This window comes from Sycon ciliatum, chromosome 8 (assembly GCF_964019385.1).
Source record: "Sycon ciliatum chromosome 8, ocSycCili1.1, whole genome shotgun sequence".
NCBI lineage: Eukaryota > Metazoa > Porifera > Calcarea > Leucosolenida > Sycettidae > Sycon > Sycon ciliatum.
Window position 1 is genome coordinate 18092414 of NC_088650.1, and position 21326 is coordinate 18113739.

At 47.3% G+C, this 21326-nt stretch overlaps 4 protein-coding genes across 5 annotated transcripts; 2 read left to right on the top strand and 2 right to left on the bottom strand.

Moving 5' to 3' along the window:
• Positions 1–446: 446 nt before the first annotated feature.
• LOC135823970 (iduronate 2-sulfatase-like) lies at positions 447–16338 on the top strand. 2 transcript variants are annotated; one of them, XM_065336850.1, is made up of 6 exons: positions 447–541; positions 8116–8334; positions 9645–9795; positions 12911–13016; positions 14493–14601; positions 14834–16338. In XM_065336850.1, the coding sequence occupies exons 1-6, from the start codon at positions 536–538 to the stop codon at positions 15020–15022; spliced, it is 780 nt and encodes a 259-aa protein (XP_065192922.1). In that variant the 5' UTR covers positions 447–535; the 3' UTR covers positions 15023–16338. The 2 variants fall into 2 exon arrangements, with proteins under 2 accessions (XP_065192922.1, XP_065192921.1); XM_065336849.1 differs by lacking the exon at positions 447–541 and adding an exon at positions 6768–7794.
• On the bottom strand, positions 1870–6517 carry LOC135823971 (iduronate 2-sulfatase-like). The gene is made up of 6 exons (XM_065336851.1): positions 5574–6517; positions 5211–5429; positions 4615–4765; positions 4005–4107; positions 3103–3211; positions 1870–2416 (listed from the first exon to the last, which is right to left on the bottom strand). Exons 1-6 carry the CDS (start codon positions 6360–6362, stop codon positions 2228–2230), a joined length of 1560 nt encoding a protein of 519 aa, XP_065192923.1. The 5' UTR covers positions 6363–6517; the 3' UTR covers positions 1870–2227.
• On the bottom strand, positions 15949–18543 carry LOC135823969 (digestive cysteine proteinase 1-like). Its single transcript, XM_065336848.1, has one exon. It carries the CDS (start codon positions 18280–18282, stop codon positions 16642–16644), a length of 1641 nt encoding a protein of 546 aa, XP_065192920.1. The 5' UTR covers positions 18283–18543; the 3' UTR covers positions 15949–16641.
• Positions 18544–18879: 336 nt separating this feature from the next.
• LOC135823975 (digestive cysteine proteinase 1-like) lies at positions 18880–20842 on the top strand. Its single transcript, XM_065336854.1, has one exon. It carries the CDS (start codon positions 18971–18973, stop codon positions 20603–20605), a length of 1635 nt encoding a protein of 544 aa, XP_065192926.1. The 5' UTR covers positions 18880–18970; the 3' UTR covers positions 20606–20842.
• Positions 20843–21326: the final 484 nt, after the last annotated feature.

Sequence of the window (21326 nt, forward strand, 5' to 3'; positions counted from 1 at the left end):
AGTCTGCCGGAGTTACGTGTTCGTACGGAGTGTCCCTCGGAGCATTGTCGGCTAAGCCATGCCGACTGGATCTTGGCTGCCTGGCGGCAGGCTGGCATCCATGCAGCAACCAGGACAGCAGCATGCTTATACTGGGTGCAGCTCATCTCACTGATCGAGAAGTGTCGTAGCGGCCGCAGCCCTGTGCCACCAACAAGATGGTCACACAGCCTATCTCCAACCTTCACCGGAGACTAGGGACTTCAAACGGTGAATTCCAGCCAACAAGTCGCGAGGACTGCGTTCACGACAATACACCTGTGTTCGTCATTGTCAAAGCTGATCGGAATGAATGAGATCGAGAGCTCGTAGATCTACTACTTGTAGTGGTGGAAAGCAGAATCGCTGTGAGTGATGCGCCTGCACGTCGTTCGAAAACTTTGAAAAGTTCGGTGCAATGAAGTCTGAATGGGGAGATGCGAAAACACACCTTGCGATGTTTCCAAATCCCCGCGGGGCCTAGCTACAGACACGTCCTTCGCTACATCATGTATACATGACGGTAAGTGGACAAGCAGTGACTTCAGTGGTCACATGATGCATAAGTATCTCTTAGGCATACTCCATGGATCCAGTCTCCATACCCAAAAGAGTCAACTGGTTGATCCTTCGTTGGTTTCATGCCTACGACTACGAGTGCGAAGGCACATGATAATTATTGTGGTGGTATGTCGCCTCTGCACAGACAGTGCCACTGCAGGATGCATGCATAATATTATTGACATGCACGTAGACCCATAGAGCGTAAGTAACTAGTTTACCTTGAAATTGTAGATATTTAATAGCAGACTACACATTACTAGGGTCCCTCAACTCCGACAAACACTCAAAATACGGTCTCTTCGTTGCATATGTCATTTACAGAGAAACTGATGCTAACAAACAACGGATTGAGTAGAAAAGCAAGGAGGCGCTGTAGGAAAGACTTTCGGTGGTGAGTGAGAAGAGTGTGGAAAAGAAAACAGTGCAAGAAATGTGTGTACAATGTATGTGTGGAGAGTAGCAGCACTGGTGAAACGGTGCAAGGTGGTGGGTAGGAGAGAGGGAGAGAAGTGGAGAGCTGTGCCTCTGTGTGTGTGGGGGGGGGGGGGGGGCGATATGATGTTGTACCAATAATGTTCAGCGCATATATATATGCGTATGGTTGTGCTGTACTTAGCAAAAGTATATTTTCATCTTTGTCCTCACACGTATGGCTCCAGCTACACTGCATGTATTTATTTTTCCAGGTCACACTAACACATTCACCCTCCTCCTCCCCCCCCCCCCCCCCACACACACACCACACACACACATACACCCACAGGCACAGCTCTCCACTTTTCTCCCTCTCTCCCATCACCTTACACCTTTCACCAGTGTTGCTACTCTCCACACATGCACTGTGCACAGGTTGCTTGCACCTGTTCTTTTCCACACTCTTCTCATCACTTTCCTACAGCAACTTTTTTTGTTTGTTCGCATTAGTTTTACTCTGTTTTTACTGATGATGGGCCATGTCTGAAAAATGTGGTGGACAGTTGATGACGTATGCAGCAAAGAGACGACGGTATTGTGTTTCAGTTGAAGTACCCTAATACTGTACAGTACATGATAGTCTGGTGGACAAAAATTGACCTTAGATACGCAACTGCTACAGTTCAGTCGCCGATATCCAGACACATGAATACCGACGCTAGCGTATCGAGAATGGACTCTGTAGTCAAATGAAATGCCCGCATGAAAAACTATAATTATGTCGCACATCATACTTCTCTGCTTTGTATCCGAACAGCTTCCCATGGCACCAGCACCCCTCTAGCAGTCCTCTCGGCAAAGGAGTCGGATGACTGAGGTTGTGCTCCACGTTGGATAATTATACAATCGAGCCATGGCAATACAGTATTTGATTATTGTTTGGTTTATTTACCCGGGTATACTGCGGCTCAATCCTTGCACACACCCCAATGACGTACTGTACAAATAGGATAACTTTTAAAAAATAAATATTCCAGCTCACACAAGCGCAGCAGTATGTCATTCGGGAAGACAAGAGAGTATCTAATCAAAATGATCTGTCACAAACGTATAGCATGCACTCCGAGGTAAGTTTCTGATGGCATGTACGCAAGGGCAAAAGCTGCAGTGCAAGAAAGCAACAGTTGCATGCCAGCCAATGGAGCACAGAGACAGTGGGAGAGGGATCAGCTCATGTATCATTTTGGAACTGCTGGCGAACAGCGGCCGACAGCTGCTGGACAACTGCGGGCTGTGATGCAGCAATGTTGGTATTCTCAAAGGCCGATAGGTCTGTGCCGTCATCGGCCTTGTGGTCATAGAGCTCTCTTGCCACAACGTTTGACCAGTTTCCTTTGAGCTCACTGCCAATCCAGGTCACCTAAGATAAGTGCAATAAATAGAACACATCCACTGAGTTGATCACTTGATTTGAAAGAAATTAGTGGTGGAATTTCAAACTGAATAACTCGTTCGGCGCAGCGCAGTTTTATCTTCATGATATTTTGCACATTGGATGATTCACATTAATTTTGTACTTTTGAGCCGAGTATGTGGAGGATGCACCCGTTGTACTGAGAGTGGTCAACTGGAGTGTTGGTAAAATGTAGTACACCCATTGTGCACTGTAGTACGGTGAGCTCATAGGTGTATATACAAGCATTGAGCTGGTCAAGATAATGCGGATCGCATGCAGCAGGGGCGTAGCTCGCACATCTGTGGCGTGGTGACCTTGTACCAGAGCCACATCTGTGGTGTTTGACCATGTACCACCGACAACCTCGTGGCCACCATTTTGCTTGTTTTGACTATGTACCACCGACAACCTCATGGCCACCATTTTGCTTGTTTTGACTATGTACCACCGACAACCTCATGGCCACCATTTTGCTTGCTTTGACTATGTACCACCGACAACCTCATGGCCATCATTTTGCTTGTTTTCACTATGTAGTACGTATAACGGCCGTTTGGTGGTGTGGTGACCTGACTACACTGAGTGACTCTCTATACATGAGCTATGTGCCTGATGCAAGCTAGCTTGGCGGGCTGCTGCCTTGCACTTACCCACTCGGTGTACCTGTAGTCAGCAGTGCGGATACTGTAGCCCATGTAGTCAAACTGTGTGCGCAACCTGCCACCACAGGGATTCATCCATGCCCAGTTCTTGCCGCACCTGCCGCATTGCCAACATGAATCGGAGAAACACAATTATTCATTGGCTTGAGGGAAAGGGTGCGAAGAAAAATTGACTGTCGCCACCAGGACTCAAACCAAGGACTTTCGCTTGAGGCCAGCGGTGCTCTAGAAAAACAATTGCGTTGACACTGAGAGTAGCTGTATTCAAGCTGGGAACGTAGCAAATGCGTACCGGTGTATGGAGTGGGAGAAAGATGCCCAGCAGGGTCCAGTCGGTCACAATCACCACCACAGTTCTGCGAATTCCGGACTATCAGGCGTAGTATTTGCACTTGCAGATTGGGATAATACATCATGGTATATATGATTGTAGCTATACTTGTACGTGAACGTACTTTTCTAAGAACTCGCAGACTCCATTGCAGCCACTGACACATAATTAGGGTACCTCAACTCGAACTTTCACACTTTCCAAATACGGTCTCTTCGCGACCGTATTTGGAAAGTGTGAAAGTTCGAGTTGAGGTACCCTAATCGTGAACGTACTTATACATTTTACAGTTAGGAGTGAGAATTGAGGCAACACGACTTCATTCAGGATGGAGCCAATACCCGGCGATTCACAATTGGCATCGCACCATTGGCATGGCATTGCAGCCTTGCGGCAGTCTACTTTCAAGTTCCATGCAGCTGTTTCAAGGCCCTTATGCTGATGCTAAAGATTGGTCACAGCCACTGTAAGGCTATCTGACAGATGTTAACATATTTGGTGACTGGTTCGACTGGTCGCGATGCTCCCTATTCGGTTTGAACGTTATTGCAGCACTCACTTTGGAAACTGAGAGAACGCTGCTGTCTTCACCGGCGTGGTTTGATCCGTGAACAGCTTGGAGAGCGACTGGCCCTGGATGTTTTCTGTTGGTGCCGGTAGACCTGGGCAAAGCATGCCACGATGGAGACAATAATGCATCCAGAAAACTGTAAATCAACTAATTTTTTTCTGGCGATTTAATTTCGCTGACTTCACCGCTTGGTGCCAACCGGCCAAAGTAAATCGCAGGCCAAAGTTTATCATAGAGTCAAATGAGGGAAGATTTCGAGATCGGCCGAAATTTGTTGATTTACCAGCAGTAGGCTGTTTGGTTGCAGATACAGTTGACTCCGCTTATAATGAACTCGCCTATAGCAAATTCCGTGATATAGCAAACAGTTGTCCATGTCCCAGTTTAAACCAACAGTGTAAGTGCATGTCTGTTATAACAAACTTTGGCTATAAAGAACTAATTCTCCTGCACAATGGTGTTCGTTATATCAGGAGTTGACTGTGCCTGTATTGTTCAGATAACAATTTAGGCGAAATGGAAGTTTGTCTTCTGGCGTTACAGCACGCGGTAGTAACTTTACAAGAGGGCAAGTTTAGGTACAATCTGCGCACGTTACCTGCCAGTTCAGCCAGTGTTGGATAGAGATCGACCAGCTCCGCCAGTGCAGATGTTCTCTTGCCAGCAGAACCTTCTATCCACGGCGCTCTGATCATCATTGGCACGCGTGTTCCCAGCTCATAGTTTGACATCTTACACCACATGTTGTGCTGCGCTTGGCCGTAATAGAAGGAAATTAAAGGAGAGAAAGGAACACATGACAGCTGGTGGAATACTTCAAGTGGTGTGATGTAGAAAGAAGGAGGCTGAATCTCACGAACAATATTGTCTACGGAAATTCACATCGCCCGAAAAGCAAGGCTTGATACCAGAATGCACAAGATGCCAATGTGCCATGATTGTCAAAATTAAGGCATGATTGAAGGGCGTGTCCAGGCATAGTGTTCTACTGCCGTGGACGTGGAAATCCAGTCATAGGTCAAGCGGCCATGCAGCCGTGATTACGCACACGGTACACACATGCAACGGTCTGTATGCACTGAGGGCAAAGTCCCTGGTCATTCGACCGGATTTCCACGTCAACGACGGTAGAAGAGGGATGCTTTCACTACTGCATGTTGATCATGATCATCAGTACATGTACGTTCAACTGACCTCTCCCAGCTGCCACCCATGGTCGGCGTGGAAGGACACAACGGTATTGTCCTTCAGACCCAGCTTGTCCAGCCGGTCCAGCACCGTACCGACCAGGGAGTCCATGAAGCTCACGGCGGCATAGTAGCCACGCCGTAACCCCACTACGTCTGCGTGGCTCATGGACGTGTTCAGCGAGTACATCGTCACGTTGGTGTCATAGAACGGATGATTCCAGAGCTGAATGATTACACAAGAATTGCACAATAACGGATTGCCAAGTACCACCTATAAATTATTGCCTTTGCTTATGCTGAGGAAATCAAAGGAGCTAGGAACATTCATGCGTTCATAAGTCTAGTGTTTCCATAGGTGACTACTAACCTTCCAGCAATCATTCCATGCCAGCTCTGGTGCGTTGTGAGGGAAGTAGCCATCAACTGGTGGCTGAATGGACTCTAAAGGATAGAGCTCTTGAAATCCTGGAGGCACTTTCCAGGGTAGATGGGGCTTGTGAATTCCAACCCCTAAGAAGAACGGACGATCCGAGGCGTTCTTAGCGGCAAGTTCCATGCGCTCCAATGCAGTGTCGAGCACCATGATGTCAGAGAAGTTGGTCGTTTTAGGATCCAGCTCACATCGTGAGTCACCACCAGGGCAGAAGCGACTCGGCGTCGGGTTGAAGTAGGGAAGATTCTCCTCGCTCCATGATGGTGGGTCGTAGTTGGGAGGTAGACCAGGATGAAAGAGTTTGCCTACACCCAGAGTCAGATAACCATTCTTTTTGAAGTACTGCGGTAGGGAAGTCCAGTTCTCTCCGATTCCTGGTTCGCGAAAATGATCACGGAAATTCCAAGCCTTCACTCTGTCCGGACGCCGTCCGGTCATGAACGAGTTTCTGCTTGGAGCGCAGAAGGCAAACTGGCAGTACGCCCTGTCGAAGACCAACGACTCGCTGGCCAGTTTGTCAATGTTGGGTGTGTGCATATACTTCTGCCCGTAGCAACCCAGCTGGGGACGAAGATCATCAATCACTATGAACAGAACGTTCTTCTTCGAACTAGCCTTGCTATTCAGTCCCACATCGAAGGCTCCTTCCTCCTTCCACGAAGCTGCTGCCCCGCACACACAGGTCAGCAACAGCGTTGCGGCAACTAGTTTTGCCCAAAGCATGTTGTCCTGTCGTCTCCCAGCCCGTCACAAGCACAACTAGGTATCGCTCGGCCTCTTTGAACTCACTCAGAAAAGAGAACTGACCTCGGTGTTTCCCTGGATCAACCCAGAAGGTCATTTGAGTCAATACTAGAATGATGGTAGATCTACACTACAGTGTAGTACAAATTCAATGTCCTTGTAGTTTGCTCTAGATCTACGACTACGTCAGTTGATTATTTCCACTGACCGGGTCCAACGCTACACAGCTGTCCGAAGTCACCGGTCACCGCTATAATCATTATCAGTTATCATAATAATTATCAGTTATCACCCAGCATTTCGGCACAGCATAAGCTAACTAAGTAAAGTGACGCCATCTGATGATAATTATTTGCAGAGCAAAATGACGGAAACTGGGCCGGGCACACGGATTGTCAGTGAGCACGAGACAAAAGTGGAGACTATCGTAATCGTACAAATGATAGAATGAATGACTTTCGTCAGTTTGGAAAGAAACTGAAGACGGGAACATATTACATAACAAGAAGTGCATCGAGTGAGTGTCAAGTGCACAACAAATCACCGCAATCAGCTGTTCGTCTAGGATTGAACCACGGAGTGTTTGTTCAGGATGCTTCATTGTGCCCCGAGAGTAGTTCTATTTTCTATCTTTATCCTTTCAACGACCACCGGCGGTAGCAGGATCGCTCCAAAATCCAGAGACTTCCAGGCTGCTGTCGTGGAAACCACCAACAATGCCAACGGTAGGCAAGTTCCCAGTAAGAAGAACGTTCTGTTCATAGTGATTGATGATCTTCGTCCCCAGCTGGGTTGCTACGGGCAGAAGTATATGCACACACCCAACATTGACAAACTGGCCAGCGAGTCGTTGGTCTTCGACAGGGCGTACTGTCAGCTTTCATTCTGCGCACCAAGCAGAAACTCGTTCATGACCGGACGGCGTCCGGACAGAGTGAAGGCTTGGAGCTTCCGTGATCATTTTCGCGAACCAGGAATCGGAGAGAACTGGACTTCCCTACCGCAGTACTTCAAAAAGAATGGTTATCTGACTCTGGGTGTTGGCAAACTCTTTCATCCTGGTCTACCTCCCAACTACGACCCACCATCGTGGAGTGAGGAAGTTTTCCCCTACGTGAACCCTCCACTCGCCGGGTGTCCTAATGGGACAACGCGGTGCGAGCTGGACCCAAAGACGAAACCCTTCTCTGATATCACAATGCTAAATGATGCTGTGCAGCGCATGGAGTATGCGGCGGAGAATGCCTCGACTCGCCCGTTCTTCCTTGGTGTCGGCTTCCACAAGCCGCACTTGCCGTGGAGACTTCCGCAGGGATATCTAGAACTCTATCCGCTAGAATCCGTTCAGCCTCCAGGGGATGAATCATTTCCCCATGGTGCTCCGGATGTGGCATGGAATGACTGTTGGAAGGTTAGCGGGGAAAATGCTCTAATGCATGGGTTACATAGTAACCCATGCATTAAAGCATTTCTAGCAACTAGTGCTGTTATTGTTGTTGTTGTTGTTGTTGTTGTTGTTGTTGTTGTTGTTGTTGTTGTTGTTGCTTCCAAACGAAGGTAGATTCACAAGCATTCACGCAAATGTTACGCATCCAGTCAAACAAGGCACTTCTCATGAGTTATAGAACGTTGTCATTGCTGTTGTGTGTTTTGAGGGGAATGTGCAAATGGGAAAAATCTGAAGAAAATTTAACTGCCGCTGCCGCGCATGGTGTGTGCATGGTTTCCCCAGGTATGGCCAAAGGTGTTCAGCGACATCAACGTTGCAAACTACTCCGTTAACTCCACCATGAGCCACAGTGACATTGTAGGCCTGCGTCGTGGCTACTATGCAGCTGTCAGCTATATAGATGCACAGGTCGGGACCTTGCTGGATCACTTGGACACGCTCGGACTGGCAGAGAACACAGTGGTCTCGTTCCACTCCGACCATGGATGGCAACTTGGCGAGGTGAGAGCAGTCTGTCCAACCTTGGCACCATTCCAAAGCAGGACGCCCACAGTGTACTGTATACTAAGGCAATTGTCTCCGATGTAAACAACACACACACACACACACACACACACACACCACACATACCACACACACACACACACACACACACCACACACACACACACACACACACACACACATATATACACACACACACACACACACACACACACACACACACACACACACACACAAAGTACTGGAGGTGGGGGGCATGAAAGTAGCAGCGGGCAGCGTAATGGGAGGGCATATTACCGGCTAAGAAATGTGAAGTGCAAGGTTCAAGTAACGTTATTGCTTAGAAGAGGGAGAATTTTCCAGTGGTGCTGAAATGTAACGCATACTTCTGAATTTGTAACCTGCCATGCGGCTAGCGTGGGTGCAGCAAATGAGATGTTCAGTTTTCCCTGATCACTTTAGGGTGAGTCTGACCACCCCACATACGCTCTTACAGGAGTTGCGTCCGAGTCTTGATCCTTGAGGGTGGTGGCGTTCCTCCAGGCGTGGTGAAACTAGTCTGATTGACTCTTGCGCTGGTCTTCAAATTAATCATTCATACAAAACAAAACCTGTTTTGTGCTAGCTGATCGACATGCATTTCACCAATAAATGGTGAAATGCATGTCGATCAGTGCAGGAAACTGTACAGCTACAGATTCACGAACAAGATGTCATTGAGCAGCATTGCCGCATTATAATAAGTGATGTATGACCGTGCTGCACTTCACACAGCCGTCCCCTCCCCCCCCCCCCCTCCCCCCACCCTCATTCTGTCTCTCCACCTCCATAAATATACCGTATTATCTCTATTATAGGCGCACTCCAAGAGGGCTTCCAAGATATACAAGCGCAGCATCCAATATAAGCACAGGGCTTATAATGGAGAACTGTATGGATCATGTCCATGCATGTTTGATATCACAAAGTGTCACATACCCGCATGCTGTGGCACAAGTCTGTGATCCCCGAGATAAAAAGAACAAACTCAGTGAAGCAGGAAGTACAGAACTGCATTCACGAATCACGATACCTGGTAGGAAGCTTTGTGCTACTGGTGTAATGAAAAATGATGACCAATGCCGTGGTACATGTAACAGATGGTTGAAAAAAATATAAGCCCAGTCTCTAGTGGAAGCCCAGTGTCTAATATAAGCCCTGGGTTTGGACTGGTTGAAAAATCTAAGCCCAGGGCTTATCATGGAGATAGTACGGTAGTAATTATACTGGTATATATCATTTACTTACTGAATATTACTCTGCATGCAGCACAACATGTGGTGTAAGATGTCAAACTATGAACTGGGAACACGCGTACCAATGATGATCAGAGCGCCATGGGTGGAAGGTTCTGCTGGCAAGAGAACATCTGCACTAGTGGAACTGGTCGATCTCTATCCAACACTTGCTGAACTGGCAGGTAACGTGTCCAGATGGCAGCATATGTACTATGACATTCCACGTGTACTGTGGACTGCAAGAGTCAAACTAATGTGAACACTACTAGTTGAAGTCTGAAGAAAATGTTGAACGGTCTCTGCTGGGATGACGGCTACACCATAGCTCAGTGGTTAGAGCATCGCTGGCTACAAGCGAGGGTCCCTGGTTCGAGTCCTGGTGGTGACAGTCAAATTTTCTTCAGACCTTTTCCGTCTGTGTCTTTCCCTCAAACCAGCGAATGGTTGAAATCCATTTCTAATTTCTTATTCGGTATGTCAGTGCCAACAGCAATGGACTCTACCAAGGGATTGGGCGTGCCCATTGTTGTGGAAAGAGGTTTAGACTGTGGATTCATCACAACTCAAATTGAAACTATGGGTTGCGCTGATAATAATGTTTTTTTGAAGGGTTTTGAAGTAGGCTTCTCCCCCTGGCCCCCGTCACTCAACAACGCACCATTCAGTTAGCTTCCATACTAGTATTCACTTCTCAATAATAAACGGCGAGGGCACAGGAGGAGAAAGACAAACTTTGTGAACGACGGGAAAGACTCCCGGGAAAAGACTCAGATTATCAAGTGCAGTTAGAACTTCAGTTTTACTTGGGATTGGCAAATGAGTAGCCCTTTCCCAAAGATGCCATAATTTTCAAAACTTACTGCTTTTCGCAACCGTGCCAAAACAAGTGTGAGCTGCTGAAATCGCATCCATTATTGTCAGAAAAGCTCGAAAGTTGCCAACATCGTAACTTGACATGAGAGAGTTGTTGTGGATACAATGATGCCAAAAACAACCAAAAATGGATGGAGCGGAAATAGCAGAAGTGGACACAGCAAACTCTGTAACTCTTCCCGCTGTGAATTACAAACTTTACACAGTGCAAGTAGCCTGTTGCACACATCCTCCACAGGGGCGTATGACGGGCTTGGGAACTGGTACAACCAAAGGACGGAGTTGGCTGTGATGGGTAGTCCGGGGGCAAATTTTTGTAAAAAAAGACACAAAATCCTGTGTTCTGGGTACTTTTGGCACATTTTTTTACTAATTTTTAGCCATAGAATTTTATGATTCAAGTGCAGAAAACTAAGTTGCCGAGAACCAAGTGTACCTAATAGCCGTGTTGAGTCGAGTGTGAGTCAAACTCAAACAAAGTCAAAGATCTGACTGGTCCCGATTTTTATTACGGTTTCCACGTTTCGAAAAATTGTACGGCCATTGTCATGCCGGTCGAAGCGGGTGATACGCCCCTGCTCCATCATTTCAGTGCATGCAAAAGGGAATGCATATAACGCAATTACCGTAGATCTACTGTTTCTCTGAAATGAGTCTGTGAAGGCACACGAGAAATGAACGAGTATGCATTTGTCCGACGCGAAGTCTGTGACTTGGCCTCTTGACGCCTATGCGATTGGGCCAAGGTTACGGAAAAGTTGCGAAGTAGTTCGTGAAAATGAAAAAAATTGTGAAAGTTGCGATTTCTTCCAAAACAACGAAAAGTTGCGGAAAAAGTGACGAGCATCTTTGGGAAAAGGCTATCCGAATGAGACCATAGGAAGTTTTTGAGGGTTCTTCTCCAGAGATTCACCAAAAAACATTCTCAAATTTCATCTCCTCCTTGCTGATAAACTCAAAATAACAGAGTCAAGATTTACCCAGAAAGGCTGCGCCACCACAGCCACCGTTAAGGCCGATTCATACTTCATTTCGCGTACGGGGAAGCCATCGCGCGACCGTCGCGCAACGACTTTCCCTTGCGCGAAATAGTTGAGCTCAGATCAACTTTTTCGCGACGCGGCGCGTTTCCCGTACGCGAAATGAAGCATGAATCGGGCTGTAGGCCCTTTGCATCACATTACACTGAATTTCCATTGCATTACTTTAGATGGTAGGGCGACGTCAGTGTGATGTGTTCTCCCGTAGCTATTATCCGATGAGTACCAGGCGCATAGTCAGGATAGTGATCAAGGGGGTGCCTAGACTTTCCCCTCACAAAGTACATGCACGCTTACACTCTAACATGTAAAAAAAAAAAAAAATGTATATGTTGGTTCTTTTATGCGTATTATTTCATCTGTGATATGGGGGAGTGTGTGTGTGGGGGGGGGGGGGGGGGGGAGCAAAGTTAGCCCCACATTTGACGCTGAAGATCAATCAGCGAATGCAAACCTCCAACCAGGCAGTAGTAATATGGTATTTTACTACTGCCTGCTTCCAATGAATGACGAGCTAAGTCCTGGATGCTGCTTTCTCCAGAACTATCATACTCTCCATTGCACTTAAAGTCAGATTTCTCAACCCTTTTTCCTCTTCGTCGTGTTTGATAGTGCAGTATGTCATCCTTGGTCAAACCTACACTATTTCCCACAAAAGACGCAAACTGCTCTTCAACGTTACTTTCACTCTTCCGCTGCTGTATCCACACTTGCAAATTTGCAATGCATGAAAGAAGCTTCTTTGCCTTTCCACAACCTCCAAAGGGAACAAACAGCCAGAACTAGATTATACAAAACATAGCGCGAACAAACTGTACATATATGTCTGAAGTGTGTTTTCCATAGACCTTGCTGCTACTTCTACCTATGGCGTGTTTTTATGATTCTTTGCTTCTAACAAAACATGTGGAGTGCAATACAAATTGTGTGCTAAGCCTGCTGAGGCTTGTCGTGACACTGCACAACGACAGGTATGAAGCGGAGTCACCCTTGACTAGAAGTTTCATTGCAAAATGGCCAATCATGAGACGAAATAGTCAACTGCCTGTGGATTGGTTTCAGATACATTGTAAGGTTGGTCTGAATCAGGGAGTAGTACAGTACCTACTTGTACTCAGTAACTTCCTGGTCTGAACAGGTATTGCTATAGTGTGCGATCATTGTGCAGCGTTGCACATGTGATCAGCGGTCCGTATGCTGCGTCTCTCTCTCTCTCTTTCTTGAACTAGCTGCGAACCAAGATCGAAATTTTTTAGGGGGTACTTTGGTACCCAAAGCACCCCCCCCCCTTGCCTACGCCCCTGAGTATGGTCACACTTCCTTTATTGCTGAACGTACTCGTGACAGTGTGCATGGCGTGTGTTTATCCTGTATTTTGGAACAGGTCTTGAGCCGCCAAGAGATGAGAACATCCAAGGCATATCGCTAGCCAAGCTGCTCTCCAATCAGTCATCGTCGTCCAAGCCTGCCGCATTCTCACAATTTCCAAAGTAAGCCTTGAACCACGTGCATCCTGTATGGGAACATGACACATGCTTCATTTATTCATATGGAGGCCAACACTATTTTTCTACTTCCAATGTAAAATTCCGAAATAGCTGTGGAATCAATAAATGGAACCAAGGAAACGGCGGGGCACAAATTATGCGTTAAAGTCCACCAACTAAACCATGTTTTCAACAGTCAGAAGTGCACAAGGTAGCACCAGACTGACAACAAAGCTGTCACAGCTGAGACCGCTTTTCGGCCGTTTTTTTGTTTTTGTTTTTTTGGAGCACACTGCAACAAAGCGCGATGATCGCAGCTCAGCGCAAACGTGGCGAATTAAATGAAGAATCCTTGTTCCCGAGGACGATGTGGTTTGTTGCCGAATCCAATAGTATTTCATGGCAGTTACACTGAAATGGCACCAAATGCCTGAAAATACTTGCAATTTTCTTGCAATTTTTGATTTCTTTTTCCGGGGGACGGTAATGAAGAGTCCTTGTCCCTGATCGTAGTGTCTTCTTGGTTTGTTGCAGAATCAATAAGTCTTTCATTGCAGTTACACTGAAATGGCACCAAATGTCCGGAAATGCTTGGCTTCAATTTTTGAATTTTTAAGGAGAGCACCCCCAGACCCCCTTCCATGGCCACCCCACCTCCAAAGTTGGTGGGACGGGCCTGGACAAGGAGTGTTGATACATCATGAGTTCCACGGCAAGGAAGTGAGCTGGAACACTACTCGATAGTGCTAGCCAACGGCCTTCCAACTTGGAGGGTTCATCATGGGATATTAGTCGAGGATAATTCCCGGGGGTGAAAGAGGGCAAGGTAAGCGCCATCAAGCCGAACACAAGCTTCATTCTAAGGCACAGTGGAATGCTGGCTTGGTACGATAACGGGACGGTAAGACCATTGGAAAACACGGACTAACCACAATTTGAGAACGCAAAGCAACAGCCACGCCGGTTGAACTTGGGAGGCTCAGTTTTATCAAGGATAATATATGAAAGGGAAGCTTCGCGAGGGCGAATTGTAACAAACCGAAGTGCCCCACCGTTTTCCTTGTTTCCATTTCATGTTTTCCTTGGCCAACCATCTGAGTACTAGCTGTGGAATCCTTCTCCTTTCCTGCACAAACTGCCACTTTTAGACCTGTGCGCAGGGATTTGAATTTCATTGGGCTTTAAACGTGAAAAGTGAGTTGGAGGTGGTGTTGGTCGACTATTTGGTTCTGCGGCGTCTGTATCCCCTTACAGTATACAATTACCAGTATTTATTTATTTATTTCACCTTCCCGTGCCGGGCCAAAGAATATAGGCCAATATGGAGGGAATTGCCGGAGGAATTGCCGGATAATCTGGACACGTCGTCACATAAGATTGCTGTTCGTAAACCCCGGTGTTTCATTGATATCCTGTCATTGACTACTGTATTCTTGACATTCTGTTCTCGTTACCGATATCCACTGTGACTGAGTACAGGTGCGGAAATGACTGGGCCTCGCTGAATCCCTGCGGTGCTGTACAGCGCGCAGACTTTCACTACATGGGATACAGCATTCGCACGGCAGACTATCGATATACTGAGTGGGTGAGTAACGTTACTGGCAGCACGGCATGACCTGAAGAGTATTCTAAACAACATAATGGGCTGGCGCAGGCATCAGTGGGAATATTTTTTACTGGTAATGCAGCCCTACTGGAAAACATGTGAAGAACGAAAAAATAAAGAACAAAACACAGGGGAATTGCTGTGGTCTGTTGTTTTGTACATCCATGAAATGAAATAATGGTATTCCACTCCTATATTGCCAATATCACAGGTACCGTGGATTGGTGGTGAGCTGCGCGGTAACTGGTCGACTGTAGTTGGCAGAGAGCTGTATGATCACCGGCAAGATGACGAGACCGACTTCTCGGATTACGAGAATGTCAACCTGGCAGCACGGGAGCCTGCTGTTGTGCAGCAGTTGTCTGCAGCTCTGCGAGTGCAATTCCAGAATGACACATGACCGAAACAGCTGTCAGACGGAATTGAACAGATTTTCAGTACTCCGAAGGAACCTTTTCTTGCTGTTGCGGGGAATGCGTGGTCGGCCGCAGAGCGCAACGGTGGTGTTGGTGAAGTGGACGCAGACACATGATCAGTTAAAAGAAAGGGTTTGCTCCCCACGCTGGAGCTCGCGCTGTTCTCGTCGAAGTCGCTACCACTATTTTTTTGACACATGATTACATGTACATATGCAATACATGTATACAAAGTAGTGCGTTTGAACAGTAATCTCAGCACATGCATCGCACACAAACACATCCAGGGCCATTGCAAGCCTATGCTCTACACTGCTTTTCTACGTGTATGTCATGTATGTACATGTACATTGTACTACATACAGTCGACATCATAACATCATAATATTAATAAATAAAAGTGCAGGCCATCTCCCATCTCATAGTTTGTGGAAGACTACGAAACAGTCCCTGGTAGATCTTAATACACCTACACCAGTGCTGGCCTGGCCCTACACAAGTCGACTGACGATCACTGAAGTGATGAGGATTTCGTTGAACAGGGCAAGCGCTGTCTACCGACACTACATGTACAGACAGTCAGTCTGCTCTAACCGGACGCCGTTGGTACAGCGGAAACTGTCCCGACATGACGGGGTTCCGCTTGATCCAGGGTTCCATGTTCACAGCACTTTGATGCATGAAAAAATTGTCCGGTCAGTCAATACTGAAGATTCCGCTAGGTACGCTACAGTGTCCGGCATACACAGGCCTTACTGTACAGTCATGCTGTAGACCTACCGCCTTGTACTCAGTACATGTACCGGTACAGATTAGTACAAATGTCATGATTATACACGTAGGCGGCAGTGTGTCTGGTGTTGACGTTCATTTTCCCATTTCAAGACCACTCGCGCCAGTACCGGCCATGTCGATCCCTCTACATAGTCATTTGCAAAGTTGCCAAGCAGGGCCGGAATGAAATATCACGAGTCACTGTGCGGCATACGGCAGATCAAGTGTGTTAATCATCTGAAGTGGTTGCAGTAACTGCTATGCACATTAAATTTTAGTCATTAACAATTTTTAAAGGAAATGCGGGCTGTTAAAGTGTGTCAATGCAACAATTGTGCACACTATGTAAAACAGGAGCTAGGAGGAAGATGATTGCTTTGAACTGTATGTCCAGATGAATAATAATTAAAAACATCAAATTGGTGGCGGTGACAATTCAATCATGATGCAGACCTGTCTACCAGGGACTCAATAATGGAACACATCGTGTTACTCGAAGCTATTAGATCGAACACCAGTTCAACAATTCCAGTACATCGGAAAAGGAAAAGAAGAAAAAAGGAGCTAAGATGTACTCCAACTGTGAAGCCTTTGTGCTGCTTTGAGAGTTGTCCTGACCCCTTGCCACAGTAACACAGCAATGCCAGCAGTTTGAGAGTCGGTACCCGCTGGGGGATGAGGCTAGCTTTGCAAGGCATGCCTTAGGTTATCAAAGTGCATCTCGTCTGTGACAGACACAGTCCACTATTTCCGATGATTCTTTTGTTGAATTGGCTTTCAAGAGAATATTCGATCGCAGGATGTGCTGTTTGCTACATGATTACGTGCTCTACAGCTTGGCAAATGATGCATCGGTTGCAACTCCGCAGTTGTTGTCCTTGCGGCTCATCAGAATGAAGCCAACGTTTCCCCAGTGCACGGACCAGGAGTTCTTGACGATCCAGTAGTCCTCACCGTCCAAGGTGCCATAACCCACCGCCAATACAGAGTGATCCAAGTCATCAGACTTGCTGCCGCACTTTGGTTCGTAGTACACACCACTGGAGTAGAAGCTAAATGAGTCATGAGATGCGTCAATGTTCACCGCAACTGGCTGCTCAAGCAGGGCCATCAACAAGTCAGTTTCATTAAACGGCTTAATGTGTACATATCCAGTGATCGTGGTGCCAACCGTGGCATTGCTGAAGTGACACTTGCCGTCCTGCATCAGGTATGGGCCGTAGCTCTCCGCTGTAGCAATTCCACCATGCTTGATGATCCAGTCGTAAGCACGGAACTGCTCACCGCCGTCACAAGCATAGTTGCCTTCTCCCCACGTGCAGTCCATCATATTCTGTTGGCTGAGTAGGATACGCTTGCCATGTTTGATGAAGTAAGCACCCTCAATGACACCGGTGGTACTGAACGACCAGCATGACCCGCAGATGGCTTGGTCCTTCACCGGGGTGACAGCGCCGAAGATTCTCCAGTCGTGAGTCTCCGGAATAGTCACACTGGCATCGGCTGGCTGGAACTCCTGTGCACCGGGTGGAGAGATACTCTCAGCGCTGCGCTTCAGACCATGCATCATCTTGCGCTCAACAGGGGTCAAGTCAGCGAGGTGGTTCAGCTTCATGCGATAAGTCAACTTGCGACGGTTCATTGACTCGACGTAGTGATGGTTGGCACGGTAGATGCGAGAGCGTTCAAAGTGCTCCTTGTCGCTGGAGTACTTCTTGCCATGTGTGTCCTTGAATTCCTTGAACGAGGACTCAATTTCGTCGTTGTCGTGCTCAGCCATTCGGTGCAGGCGGTTGAAGATACTGCATGGCTGTGTGATACCGGAGCCCAAGTAATCACCACTAGTACACTCATTGACCTCTGGTTCAAATGTTCCCTTGGGGAATTCCCCTACAATGGCGAATTTTGTGTATATTACGCGATACTCATCGTAGTGGGATCCGAAAAGCTCATCGTAGCCAATGAAATGGAAAGAGATTGGTATGGCGTGGATGCCCTCAGTCAACACAGTGAACGTGTACTTATTCGTCTTCACACCGTTCGTAAACTCATAGCGGAACACATCACACGAGTTGATACCGCCAATGCCGCACGATTCCGTACCCATATACTCGTACTTTTCAGGATTTCCTGGAAAGACCGATTGTAGATGTACAGCTCCATCAGAGGTACCGTTCGTTTGGAAGCACACGCGTTTGTTAAGGAACTTCTCCGTAGTTACATACACCACCTCCAGCATCGTTCCGTACTTGCCACTCTTCCCCAGCTGGAATACAGAAGCCAACGCCCCATACGTGTCCATTCTGCTTCTATCATTCTGGCCATCCACGAATGCCTCGTATGGCTCAACAATCTCTGCATAGGGCAGCTCGATCGTGCCTGCGGCGATGTAATTGGTTGGAAACGTTGGAATCTCCTTAGCGTTGACAGCTACAGCGGCCAACGCCACAGCGAGCAGAACTACAAACATTCTGGAATGTAATCAAGAACGCCCACACTGAGGCGCACCAACTATCCGTCCTACGAGCCAGGCAAAGGTCTACACCAGGTGGACCCAAATACTAGTATTCTCCGTCCTTCTACAAATGTACCTGCGTATTCCTCTAGCTGCTAAAATAACTAACTAGTGACTTGTGGGGGAAATATTGCATTATTGGACATGACTGTTTCATGATTACCATCAAGAGTGCATAAACTGGTTATCATGGTTATCATGGTTATGGACGACTCGCCTCTTGTTACCATGATTGTCATATTATTTTTCTGTCTGGAAATCGATGCTCATCTATGACTATGATCTAGACTGTCGACTCTTTTTACCGCCATCGTCACGTGAAACCATGAAATCCATCATGTGATCAGGGTACCTGCATGCCACATATGCACAAACGACAAAAAAATAAACCGCTCAAGCAAAACACGACGGACTTGTCTTCTCCATGCATGCGCATGCACCGTAGTCTAGATCTACCGACCGATCCAGCGATGTGGCAGCAGCACAGCTAGCAAGGTCAGCGTGCTGGTACAATTTTTTTCTACATGCGGAGTCGAGTGCTCATAAAATCTTGGGTTTAGCGCATCCAGAAAGGTTTTTTTAGGAGTCGATAGCTACTGTGCTGGTCGGTTTGTACGAGTGGAGTTCTCGATAACGTTCCAGAATGTTTGTAGTTCTGCTCACTGCGGCTTTGGCCGCTGTGGCCGTCAACGCTAAGGAGATTCCAACGTTTCCGACCAATTACATCGCAGCAGGCACGATCGAGCTGCCCTATGCAGAGATTGTTGAGCCATACGAGGCATTCGTGGATGGCCAGAATGATAGAAGCAGAATGGACACGTATGGAGGCCTAGCGTCAGTATTCCAGCTGGGGAAATCTGGAGATTATGGTACGATGCTGAAGGTGGTGTACGAAACTACGGAGAAGGTCCTGAACAAACGCGCTTGCTTTCAAACGAACGGTACCTCCGATGGAGCTGTTCATCTACAATCAGTTTTTCCAGGAAATCCTGAAAAGTACGAGTATATGCGTACAGAATCGTGCGGCATTGGCGGTATCGAATCTTGTGACATGTTCCGCTATGAATTTACGAACGGTATGAAGACAAACAAGTACACGTTCACCGTGTTGACTGAGGGCATCCACGCCATCCCAATCTCTTTCCATTTCATTGGCTACGATGAGCTGTTTGGATCCCACTACGACGAATATCTCGTCACTTACACAAAATTCGCCATTGTAGGGGAATTCCCCGAGGGAACATTTGAACCAGAGGTCAAGGAATGCACTGGATACCCCGGCCCAGGTGTCACGCAGCCATGCAGCATTTTCAACCGCCTGCACAGAATGGCTGAGCACGAAAATGACGAAATTGAGTCCTCGTTCAAGGAATTCAAGGACACACATGGCAAGAAGTACTCCAGCGACAAGGAGCACTTTGAACGCTCTCGCATCTACCGTGCCAACCATCACTACGTCGAGTCAATGAACCGTCGCAAGTTGACTTATCGCATGAAGCTGAACCACCTCGCTGACTTGACTCCGGTTGAGCGCAAGATGATGCGTGGCCTGAAGCGCAGCGCTGAGAGTATCTCTCCACCCGGTGCACAGGAATTCCAGCCAGCCGATGCCAGTGTGACTATTCCGGAGACTCACGACTGGAGAATCTTCGGCGCTGTCACCCCGGTGAAGGACCAAGCCATCTGCGGATCATGCTGGTCATTCAGTACCACCGGTGTCATTGAGGGCGCATATTTCCTCAAGCATGGCAAGCCTATTCTACTCAGCCAACAGAATATGATGGATTGCACGTGGGGTGAAGGCAACAATGCTTGTGACGGTGGTGAGCAGTTCCGTGCCTACGACTGGATCATCAAGCATGGTGGAATCGCTACAGCGGAAAGCTACGGCCCATACTTGATGCAAGACGGCAAGTGTCACTTCAGCAATGCCACGGTGGGCACTACAATCACTGGATATGTCCATACTAAGCCGTTCAACCAAACTGACCTGTTGATGGCTCTGCTTGAGCAGCCAATCGCGGTGAACATTGACGCATCTCATGACTCATTTGGCTTCTACTCCAGCGGTGTGTACTATGAGCCTAAGTGTGGCGACCAGCCCGATGACCTGGACCACGCAGTCTTGGCGGTGGGTTATGGCACCCTGGACGGTGAGGACTACTGGATCGTCAAGAACTCCTGGTCCGTGCACTGGGGAAACGTTGGCTTCATTCTGATGAGCCGCAAGGACAACAACTGCGGTGTGGCGACTGACCCATCTTTCGCCAAGCTGTAGACTGCTCAACTTCATCATTCCATTTCTCCTATACCAGTTTGAGTTGCTAGTATTTGGCGGCAATGTTTTCGATATAACCAGCTTCTTGCTTCTAATTTGCATTGTATGTGCGCAAGCTGAGTTGACAGCTCGCGTTTCTAAATGCGCCGTAAGTTTGGAGTATCGCATCGATAATCCTCTCCTGTTTTTCTACTCACATTACCTTGCTTTCTGTTCGAATGCGTATCATGGGCCTTGTTTGAGCAAAGCAACTTGTTTGTGTGGCCTTGGGGATAATAGGCACTACAAGTGGAATCCTCATAATTCGAACCTCAAAATGCCAGGAAAAAACTTCTAATTGTCCAAACATGAACCAATAGCACAATAATATTACCGGTATGTAAAACAGAGAGGTTCCAGGCTGTCCAAGAGCTGGTTCAAACAATAGGAGGACAGAGGAAGTGCTTTTTATTACCTGTATGTCAAAATGCTCTCATGGTCACGCAGAGTTAGACACAGATTTCATGGGTACTGAACCGACCGGCACAGCCTGCTCATGCAAACTGAACTGACCAGTACAATATACAGTGAACTTCGAATTACACTTTGCTAACTTCGAATTATCAGCACAAATCCCACACATTTCTATGTAAGTGGAATCTGTGGGACTTCTAATGAACCGGACATATCCAGTTCGAGGTTCGAATTATCAGAAAAATTCAAGTGGGAATCGTATTGATAG